Source organism: Helianthus annuus, chromosome 11 (genome assembly GCF_002127325.2).
Source record: "Helianthus annuus cultivar XRQ/B chromosome 11, HanXRQr2.0-SUNRISE, whole genome shotgun sequence".
In the NCBI taxonomy this organism is placed as follows: domain Eukaryota; kingdom Viridiplantae; phylum Streptophyta; class Magnoliopsida; order Asterales; family Asteraceae; genus Helianthus; species Helianthus annuus.
In genome coordinates this window covers 10,893,203-10,905,255 of record NC_035443.2, presented here as the reverse complement: position 1 = coordinate 10,905,255, position 12,053 = coordinate 10,893,203, and the positions used below count along the sequence as shown (strand labels likewise).

Here is a 12,053-nt window from a genome sequence, read left to right as displayed (position 1 = left end):
CTCTATCCGGAATCCCAATTACCCGTTTAACATCAAAGCCTGTTTACCGATTCAAAACACCACATAGACATGGCCTCGGAATTAATGAATCTGATTAGTTATCAAGGATAGTTTTTAAGATTCACTATGCAACCTAATAACCAGTTTAATTGTATCAACTACCCACCAATTTACTAACCCGCTAACAACGCAAGAAAGTTGCCAATACGCTTAATAAACAACAAGTAATTCAAACACAAGAAACGTTTACCAAGAATCCAACACAAGTGGTCAAGCTGTACCAGTTATACGAATCCGCAAACAAGAATTAATGTAAAACAATGTAAAAGTTCATCCGAGTAGAAGTTATAAGAAATTTAGCCGCGTATCGTAGTCATCACTGCTTCAAGATTTGTTAGAAATTGATCGAGCATGAAGGACTTGCTTGGAAGATGAAAGATGATGAGAAAAATCGCCCACAAGTGCTCCCAATCGTTCCTGGCGGCTGCTTGATGATTCCCCATGGTTTCCATGTGAAAAATAGGTTAAAAACAATGTTTCTACGCTTTAACCCTTTCGCGCCACGCTACAGCATCTCCTCACTCCCTCGCGTGGCGCGAGGGAGTATGTTTTGACTGATTCATTGACTTGTGTCTTTCACGCCACGCGACAGCATACAAAGACTCCCTCGCGTGGCGCGAGGGAGCATGGTTTTCAGCGAAACTATTTTCTTGCTCCGTATTGCATCGTAACATCCGTTTTCCAGCTTGTATGATCATTATACTGCATTTAAGCACCGTTAAGCCTGAAAAACCCGACAACCAATAAGTACCAATATCAATATGAATAAACACACTCGAACACTTAAAATCGACACAAAACTATACATAATATGACGTGTTTGCACCCACACATCAGAAAGTCTATATAATTCATGGGTGGCTACCTCAAAATTACGACAGTCTGTCATATGCAAACAGATTGAGATACAACAGCTGAGGCAGAACTTGAAGTTGTACACTGTTCTCGCTAATCAGGCAAGAATGTGAACTATTAAACTATTACTTTGTTTTCGTTTCCGTATATTCCATCACTTTTCTCATTTCTTATCATGTTTATGTTGGTCAGCCATCTGTCCTAGTTTCGTCTTATCCTCCAATGATGATCTCTTCTTGCATAATCTAGATATAAATGAGAATAAGTAAGAGATACATGCTCATAATTCATGTTGCATACCTGATATATTATGTATAAACAACTTAAGTGTTTATAATTACCTTTTGGTGTTTTTCAGTTGTATTGTGATTAACCAATTCTATATATTTTTAAAATACAGATGCCATTTTTGAATGTTTGGGATGAAGCTGATAGGGGTCACATTGTCTCTTTGTCTGAGACTATTGTGTCTTTAACGTCTAGCACTCTCCGTCTTCCGCTTGTTGATGGTGCAAAGGTATATTATGTTTTGTGTGTATAGTACAACAAACTATTGGTAATCTTTGTTACTTTTACAGGTGAATCTCCTAAGTTTAGAAGATGTTATCCGTTCGGCGGCTGATGTGATGCAGGCCATGACATCCTTAATACGCTATTTAGTAACAAAGGTTTGTTGACATTCTTTGATCATCGTACTGACACCTTCCATGCCAACAACTTATTTTGCGAGTAATATTCTAGTTTAAGCCTTGACCTCTTCGTGCGAGAGGTAATGTTCAGTAATTGTCAAAATAGTATGAAAGCTTGGACCAAATCACAAATATCAATACAATAACACAAGAGAAGCGACAAAAAAACAGTGACGAAAACTTTATTATCTTAACCAACCCAGAAATCACCCAAACCACCCAAGATCTTACAAAACTGTAAGACCAGAAATCAAACAATACAAAGTACATAATCAACTGATAACAATCAGTTGATTAATCGAAACAAAAAACAACAAGAATGAAATAATACAACCTGAACTAAGACAATCCGCAGGATCTGGAATATAATACTGAACAACACGACGAAATTAATCTTCAATAAACCTTTAATATACTATCAGCAGGTAGAACAAAACATCAACTGGAATGAACAGTCTCCGATCCGACTTCAACTGTAACAAACAGTCTTCAACCAGACTTTAAATGGAATGAACAATCTCCAAAAACATAGTGTGAAAGTGTTCGAAGAGATGAGATGAAACTTCTGGAACCCTAGCTCTCAAAGAGGCCTTTTTATACACCTGCAAGCACACATTTACACTTTGCACCCATAAGAATCACCACTTATGATCGAACCCCCTGATAAGTTTCATATACCACCCTTGTACTTAAACAATAATACTGATCCATCCAGAAGTTTGTTATAACCGAATGAACCAACACAAGTCCAGCTTATGTTAGTTATAACAGACTGGCCCAAGTTATAAAACAAGCCCAATAACTAATAAAGCTAGTATATGAATGAACATATTATGCTATTTTCAACACGCCCCCATCATTCATATACTATACATGTTAACCATTTTCAACTTATTTCTCATAACATCATGCACCGTACAACTCAAACCTCCAGCAATTTTACAAACAGAAACAAGTTATAACGAAACCAATAACATCACAAGCATTAAAAAAACAGGTTTATTTCACATCTTACTCCTCATGAAAGATAAGATCCAAAGAACCTAATATGGCATTTTTACCAGATTTTAACAAGCACACTGCATTTAATATTTGCCAAGAAACTATACCATGCAAAATACAACCCTAACCACTTCCAACCAATGTTTTTAAAAAACCGGTTTAAACCGGCTGGTAGTACCTGTTGAACCATCCAGTAGAATCGGTTAAACCACCCGGTACACCCAGTTAAACCGTTTCTGAACCCAATCCGAAACGATATAAAAACTGGATTTTAAAACATTGCTTCCAACAGAGCCATATAATCAACAACACCAAGAAACAAATCGAAAAGTAGGATTTTTATAACTAAAATCCTAACTCTAACAAACTACAAGACAAGACATGAGATTCCTTGAAGTAACACAAACACCAACAACAAATCAAAGAACTCTCGATAACAAACAGTCAACAAAACAGATAAACTGTTATGACAAGAACATCAGACAACAATGATAGCCTACACAGATCTCTGGCAAAATGCACAACCAGAAACACATCTCTTACACAAGAGAAAAAATACAAGGCTAACATCACATACACCCAAGAGACAAGACAGAGAATAATAAGACATACACAAGACTATAAGACACAGCCAAACAATTCCTGATAAAATACAAAATTACACAATTTGTAATCAGGACAATATATCTCACACAAGACAAAATACAAGGCTGTTACACATATAACTAATCTCGACTATACTATTAGTTAATCATGAACCACACAGCTCAACTAACCATACAAACAAGATGAAAGACAGGCAGACACAAATACTGCAAACAAACAGCATTTTAGCAGCATTCAAGACAAACAACATATTCAAGAACACTCTTGACAACACAACAGGTTAGAAACACTCGAACCACATAGTTCGACTAACCATACAACAAGAGATAACAAAACATACAGACTGTGTGAAAGATACAATGACAGTTCAAGACAAAATCGAATCACATGAACCACGATAAAGATGCAAAACACATGAATCAACACTTGAAACAATATTACAATCTAAACTACATTTAGACAGCAAATACAAGATTGTATAACCACAAACATAGGACATTACATGACAATCAAACATCCAATCATGAATGAAACAACAGGATCATGCAATGAACACTCGGCCAGTCATGATTGAAAAAACATGACCATTGAAACTACAGATGTAAACACTTAACAAACCCAAAATATACTCAGACTGTCACAACTTACAAAATCTAACTCTATAGATTAAACAAAGATGAGAACCAAATAGAAAACTACATAAACAACAAGAATCTCATATATGACCTTAATCAAACAAGAAATTACCAAAATAAACTAGACAAACTCACAAAAAACATGAGACGTGTCCTATATGAGTAACAAGCTAACACAATCAGTTGTAGACAGATATAGGATCATACATATTACACAGACAATCTTCTACAAGAAGACAAAGACAAAAGCAATCTTCTACACAAAGATGCTAGCATGAAAACAAGATTATTTACACACATGATACAACTTTCTGATCAACTCAACCAGAATACAACAGACAAGAAATCCTTGTAAATCAGAATCAACTCGACCATACTGGAATCAAATCCACAACAATCACAACAAACACAGAAACACAAGATTCATAACAACACTGATAAACGAGAAGTACACACTTCTATATCAGAAAACGATTTCAGCCCAAACAACTGATGAAATAAAAAAAAACACACGATTTAATATTTCACACACAAGGCTATAAAAAACATTCAAAAAACACTCTTGAACAAATACATTGAACCACATGGTTCAACAATAAAAAAAACTTTCCATTTAAACACCGTATGACCGAGATAGTAACCAACCTTTTACTTAGACTACTCCTTCTAACATGAGAATCAAGTGACCGAACATACAAACATAATAGACTTGGTTTTTGTAACACAATTCTAAGATTCTGGATGACCAAAAAAATTTAAACACAACTGACAACTCTCACATTCAACAATTTTAATAGTCATATAGTGACAGATTTTAAACAACCTCCTTTTCACAGAGAGACAAAACATACACAACCTGAAAACCTAGAAAACTCAAACATAGGATTTATGAACACAGGAACCAAAAATAACAAATAATGCACACACTCACAAAACCAAACACACAAAAAAACAAATAAGACACAGATGAACCAAAAAAACACCAGATGCAAAAAAACCTAAGGCGAAGCTGTATCAGTGTCCAGATTCCAGGTTCATCACTTATAGTGCCTGGACAGGTCTTTATACAGGAGCCATATTCTAATAAACGACATAACAACCACCACCTGATCAAGCAGAACATAAATAACAGCAAACAGAAAACAACAATCAAGATCACAAATAGACCAGTCATTTCTACCCCTGGCATCAACTAACACAACACAGAAAATACAGAACAAATTAGAAAGATCTTACAGCGGGTGCGTATAACCCCAAGAGAGATCAGAACTGTAGTTTCTAAGGACTATACAAACTGATCAAGCTATAAACAGATACACCTGGTTAGTTTGTCCTGAACCTTCTAGGGTTCGGAGACCAACACAGGTCTTCATAAAAACAGCAGAGAATAGATCTCCCAAGATTCGTACCTGCACATACTCCAAGAAAGAGATCAAAACAGACTAGACAAAGAAATCTAAAGAAAAAACTCAGTGCACAGCGGAAACCTCAAACAAACAAGTCTCACGAGCTAATACATAGCAAATTTACTGAGAATAAATGAACACTAATAGAAGACGCAACATCACACATAGGTTCAAGTGATTTATTATTATGATCAAGGAAATATTGTACCCAAATCTTGCCCAAGAACCCTAAAATCAGTTCACCCAAATATGATGAAGTAGTGAGTCAAATTCAAAAGGAACGATGATAAAGAAAACATAATAGTCATCTCACCATATACCTAAGAAACAACTAGAAATAACACAGCAGAACTGGAAACAAAAAAAACATGATTAAAAAACACAAAACCCTAAACAAACTTGCACATAAACAACAGGTAGCACATGAGTGATTAATTTCATTTTTTTAACTCAAAATTAAGTGAGAAAAGCAAGAATACTTACAATTAGCTGCAATCAGTCAAAAGATTACAAAAAAACTTACAATGCAAAATAAGCTGATAAAAGGAATTCATAATACCAAACCTTCACCAAGAATTTCAGGTTAGCCAAACTCAAACAAAAACTCATAGCCTTTCAAAGATTGTCAACAAACAAAACCCAAATCCAATATAAATGAACAGCTGAAGACTTTGAGACCACAAAAGAACCTGTCCCAACCAAAGCCCAGTCGACACTTATCTTCTTATCTAAGTTGCTAATAAAACAACTTAGATAGCCCATCAGCCACGAACACATGACATATTTTGGGGAGCCATGTATGCGAGATGAGACTCCATGCTTCAGCCTTTTGACAAAACTAATAAACCTTCACCTCGATCTAAGATGCAAAGATTGTGGTTGAACTCCAGACCAATCAGAAACAAGGTAATCAAAATGTTAGGGTTTCAATAACCCCTAAAAAACTAATCCACATGGCACTCAATTATCAATAGTTTAACCCCAATATCAGAAAGACTCAAAGCAAAACTAACTCACACTCTTTCAGATCCAAGATCCAAGAATCGATTAAACAAATTAGGGTTTGTATTGTTAACAAGACTTTTGAGAAAAAAACATGAATCAAGAGCCGTGGCTCTGATACCATGTCAAAATAGTATGAAAGCTTGGACCAAATCACAAATATCAATACAATAACACAAGAGAAGCGACAAAAAAACAGTGACGAAAACTTTATTATCTTAACCAACCCAGAAATCACCCAAACCACCCAAGATCTTACAAAACTGTAAGACCAGAAATCAAACAATACAAAGTACATAATCAACTGATAACAATCAGTTGATTAATCGAAACAAAAAACAACAAGAATGAAATAATACAACCTGAACTAAGACAATCCGCAGGATCTGGAATATAATACTGAACAACACGACGAAATTAATCTTCAATAAACCTTTAATATACTATCAGCAGGTAGAACAAAACATCAACTGGAATGAACAGTCTCCGATCCGACTTCAACTGTAACAAACAGTCTTCAACCAGACTTTAAATGGAATGAACAATCTCCAAAAACATAGTGTGAAAGTGTTCGAAGAGATGAGATGAAACTTCTGGAACCCTAGCTCTCAAAGAGGCCTTTTTATACACCTGCAAGCACACATTTACACTTTGCACCCATAAGAATCACCACTTATGATCGAACCCCCTGATAAGTTTCATATACCACCCTTGTACTTAAACAATAATACTGATCCATCCAGAAGTTTGTTATAACCGAATGAACCAACACAAGTCCAGCTTATGTTAGTAATAACAGACTGGCCCAAGTTATAAAACAAGCCCAATAACTAATAAAGCTAGTATATGAATGAACATATTATGCTATTTTCAACAGTAATGTACCACATTATACTTTATAATGTAAGATCAAAGTTTAATAAAAATCAGTGGCAAGCCAATGGTTGCGAACAAAACAAAGATTCTAAGTTAGTAGCGTAGCCGCGTAGGAGGTTTACTGGTTTAGTTATATTCTGGCTTGTGCCATATGGCAAATAACAATGATCCAATAAGCGAAATTATTAGAGAAGATCATAAAATCAGCTAGTGAATGTATCTGACACTGTGGAAGTAAACAAAAGTAAATTAGAATTAAATCCTGTAGCTATAGATTTATATGATCTGAGAAAGAAAAGCCTTAATCTACCTCAAGTGATTACAACTTTCTCATGGAAGGCCATAATTCCTATACATATGTAAGCGTATTAATTTTTTTTTTTTTAATTCTTTAGCTAGTTGTCGGTCTTATTCACTTTATGCGATTTTTTGCTTAAATTTTTGTAGATGTGTATTTCTGATTTTCTGTTGATAACAATATCTTCTTATCGTATTGCTCATATATTATTTTAACTTTTTTGTTTTTATCTGTACAAATGCACGAGTCCAATGTTATGTTAGTGACTCGTTTCCTAACAAAAATAAAATTAAACAATTTGTTAAACAAAATTGAATCGAATTGAATGTTTGGGAGACTAATTCTTTTATTAATGTACAATCATTGGTCATACAATATTTAAGTCTGGTTGTACATCTTGTCATTTTACAGGACGACGCATGAGTTGTGCATACGTCACATACCCGTTCTTTACTTGATTAAAAATTAGTGTTTAAATTTACTTGCATTTAAATGTATCACATACTGCTGTTATAAATCTGAATTTTAAATGATGATAACTGTCCGTCGGGCTAATAGTTTTCTCAGAGTAAATGAAATTCACATGTGATAAGAGCAGGGGCGGACCTAACGTAGGTTGGGGCGTAGCACGGGATACGGCTTAACTTTTTTCCGGTAGTGTAAAATTTTATTTTTTTTTAATTTTTATACTAAGGACACCCCTCAACAAGTACTAGGACACCCCTGAAAAAAAAATTACAAACTGAAATCAAGCCCAAATAATACTGATTATATTAGCCCAAAAAAACAAATGATAGCCCAATAGTAATTAGCCCAAATAACCAAATAATAACCCAATAGTGTATTAGATTGTTGTGCTAATTGTGATTGTGAGTTGTGAGTATTCTTTATTTCTTTTCTTCTTGAGTTCTTGAATTGTTTAATTTCGATCTAAAAATTAAAAATAAACCTAGCCCAAACTAATATCTAAAAACTTATTGCCAATATTAATTCATAAAGCCTAGCCCAAATGTGATATGCTCAATATTGATTCGTTAACCTAAATACTAATAACTTAAAAAAAACTAGTTTATAAAATTTAATTCGGTAAGGCCTAAGGGCCTTTTTTTGGCTCACCCAGTGCACTTGAATTTTCAGGATCGGCCCCGCCCTGTAATGCAGGTAAAAAAAATTCTGTTCTATAAATGTATCGTAAAAAAATTTGGGATACCCCTGAATATTTCTTCTAGTTCCGCCACTGGATAAGAGTCGAGAAAATTTGAACTTTAGCAAATTGAAAATTCCAGCTACCCTTAGCATCTTTTTAACAGGCCGGTAACCAAATCTTTGTAACAGGCGGAGCGTGTGAACACATTGGCGTCTGAACTTGCGAACACAACAAGAAACGAGTGTGTTATGATTGATGGGTGCAAGGATCTGTTGTCAATACTAACACACATGGAGGTTAGCATCAACATTCATTTCTTTCAATGAAGTTAATCATTGATTTACTTGGTCTTTGTCTTATTATTATCGTTATTATTATGTATAAAAGAACGAATGAACTGACATGAAGTTGAATGAAAATAGATGCAGGACTGCAGCATGAGGACACACATATTACAGCTGCAATGTGACCAGCAACCATAATAACTGTAAAGCTGATTTCCCTCTCTTTGACTGCTTACTGGAAAATTGCTAACATCCTAATGAAAATTCCTTTGCCATGAAAACGGCTGTACTTGTTAACGAGTTTTGCAGAAAGAAATTCGTGTATATGCATAGAGTAGGAGATAGTAAGGTGGTTTTGTTTCACCTTCTAGTTACATATACGAGCGGTTTCTATGAAGGATAGAGGATATATGTATATTTGGACTTTGGAAAACGATACTTATTTTGATATGTGTATGTGTATGTGCACGCGGTCTAATTTGTCTTTTATACAAAATGAAGACTTATATATAGACCTGCAGATTATCAAAATAACTGAATCCGTTAGTTAATTAACGGATAGACTAAGGCTGGGTGGTGTCATAAGTCATACCCCCCCCCCCCACCCAAAACCACATCAGTCTTTAACACCTTCAACACCGCCCCATGGACGCCAAAGGGCTCTCGTGAGTCGTGAGTGTGTTGGTGTGTGCAATTCTTGCACAGGAGGCATATTCCAACCAACTTCAGCAGCAAAATGAGTTTGAGCATGATATTTTGTCTAAGTACTTGACCGTGCAACTACATCCATTGTGAACCAAAACTCATGACTAATAGCATGCTAGGTTCCTCATATGCTTGTAATGGAACTGGAGAAATTAGGACCGATGATTAAAGACGAAGCATTATGTTTGCGATCAACGTGAAAGGTAGGGGCGGACCTAGGTGAAGCCCCGGGCGGGCGCACCCCTTGGAAAAAAAATTAGTGTATTTTTTAGGCAAAAAACCTAAGCGCACCCCCTGAAAATATGCTTAAATAACTCATCCGCACCCACAACAAATAATTCATGGGTTGTCACTGGTGAAAGGGGAGTGCCACCTAGACATCACTTTCACATGAACACCGCGCCCCTCCATAGTCAATGTGAAAGTGAGACTCTTTGGTTGGATTCACATCGTGAAGGAGATGTGAAGCATAATGCTCCAAACATAAAGATTAGTTTTGATTAATCTTGTATTCTACACACATGAATGGGACATTCTAGCTTCTTTGTCTACGGTCACTAATATGATCAGTGGTTAGTTTATCGAAGTTCAGTTGGAACACATTTAGTTTTTGTAAAAATTAGACATAACGAAATTGGCGGGCCGCATAAGACCATGCGTACTGGTTTGGTTAGTGGGTGGGTGTTTCACTAACTACACATTTCATAAGACTATAGTACTATACGGAGTGGGAGGGCATTAAACGACATGTGGCAGCCACATCAGCACATTTCAGAAAAATGGCGTGTTGCCAAAAAGCGCGAGGTGAGATGTGGCGTAGAAAAGTGGCGTGGTGTGACACGTGGCATACACTTTTTATTATTTTTTAAAAAAGAAAAACAAAACTAATAAAAAAATTAATACCAATTCAAGAAATAACTTTGATAAAAAAATTACATAAACTTAAAAAATAAAACATTACATAATCTGAAAAAAAAAACGAAACTAAGTATGGTATTTTGCCATGATTTCTTGTTTCGATTTATCGTGCATTTATCTTTCTTGGGGTCCTAGGTGATTGGTTTTCATAGCGAGCAATTTCATATCCGATCGCTTTTCTTTCGCCAAATCCTTTTCGTTTTTCAAATCTACTTTTCGCTCAAAAAGTTCGATAACCTTATCTTTTTGGGCATTCCTTTGTTGTTAGATGCTATTGAACGTACTAATTTGTTCATTTAGGTCGGCTAAACCTCCATTGTATTCCCCACCCGTAGTATGTGATTTTTGTGCCCTTTTTTATTTATCTCTACCAAGTAGGTGTTTCGCTTCAACCTCGCCGTTACTTAAGTTTATCTCAAACTCAGTACGAACAACCGAGCGATCAGTAGAGGAACTAGTTTTCGTCCTTTTGGACGAAGATTGTCCCGCTAGAGGTACTCTTGCCCATTTTGAGGAGCATCTCGCAACATCTCAACAATAATGAATTTAAAGGTCGCCCCTTTCTTTCAATCTGTATACAAACTCAACGCATGTGTCAACATATCGGCGTCGGTTTCGCCGCTCTTTGATTTGTTCTTTATGTTGTTGTAGTGGCCGCTGAAGGTGGTCATCGCAGTATTTATTTCGCGCATCTTTGACGAGAGCCTATCATTTTTCCTATCATGGCAGTATATATTAACTTAATATATATATATACACACACACACTATTAATATCAAGATAAAAAAAAATACATAAATTTTTAAACATATCTATTTTTTTATAACAATAAAATAATATAAAATAAAATATACCTAAAACCAAGTTTTCTAATATAGAAAGCCAAGCTTTCATTAACACCACTTCTTCCTTTTTTATCCACGGAACAACGACTCGTAGCTCTTTGTCTTATTTCCTTTACGCAACGGTTTTCTTCCTATGGTTTCTTTTTTTCGTGTAAGAGGTTCAACGATATTTTGAGGTTGCGTTTCGGGTACAGATTCGGGTATAGGGGGCGTTTGGGGTAGAGGAACAAGTGATTGTTGTTGAGGGAGGTTTGAGATTTGTGGCGGAAAAAAGATTGGGTAGTTGGCAAGAAGTTGTACATAAGCCGATAAGTCGGCTAAGTTACTCGGAACTTGTAGAGGGTGGCGGGGTTGAGGCGAAGTAATATTTGGCATTTCACCTACATCATACGGGTTGTTCAAATCGAAAGAACGGTTACGAGGATACATTCTTTTATAAAACTTGAGAGGTTTTATAAATTTTGGAGTTGGGTAGAAAAGTATTTGGTAAAAAATGGTGGAATGGGTTGAATTTTAAATAGGGTGGGTTATTTAATTTTTTAAAATTAAAAATATTTTTTAAAGAGCCGTTGGCCCGATGGCTATAATGCCCAACCAACCATAACGTGCCACATCATCACACCTTTAGGCTCAACGCTAGTGAAGATTCTCTCGCCTCACCCACAATACCACCCTCCACGCCATCTACGGGCCGGTGTGCCTGACCTGAAGTGGCTTCCACGCCA

General features: G+C 35.8%; 1 protein-coding gene across 1 annotated transcript; it reads left to right on the top strand.

The window, feature by feature from the left end:
- Positions 1 to 1,103: 1,103 nt before the first annotated feature.
- Positions 1,104 to 9,370, top strand: LOC110914492 (QWRF motif-containing protein 2-like). The gene is made up of 5 exons (XM_022159281.2): positions 1,104 to 1,180; positions 1,316 to 1,432; positions 1,494 to 1,583; positions 8,765 to 8,872; positions 8,999 to 9,370. The coding sequence occupies exons 2-5, from the start codon at positions 1,316 to 1,318 to the stop codon at positions 9,056 to 9,058; spliced, it is 375 nt and encodes a 124-aa protein (XP_022014973.1). The 5' UTR covers positions 1,104 to 1,180; the 3' UTR covers positions 9,059 to 9,370.
- Positions 9,371 to 12,053: the final 2,683 nt, after the last annotated feature.

What these genes read in the sequence shown, in the direction of transcription:
- LOC110914492 (XM_022159281.2), top strand. Translation starts at nt 1,316, where the DNA reads ATGCCATTTTTGAATGTTTGGGATGAAGCTGATAGGGGTCACATTGTC. An exon ending in TACGCTATTTAGTAACAAAG is followed by an intron (nt 1,584 to 8,764) that starts GTTTGTTGACAT and finishes TCTTTGTAACAG; the next exon opens with GCGGAGCGTGTGAACACATT. An exon ending in CAATACTAACACACATGGAG is followed by an intron (nt 8,873 to 8,998) that starts GTTAGCATCAAC and finishes GAATGAAAATAG; the next exon opens with ATGCAGGACTGCAGCATGAG.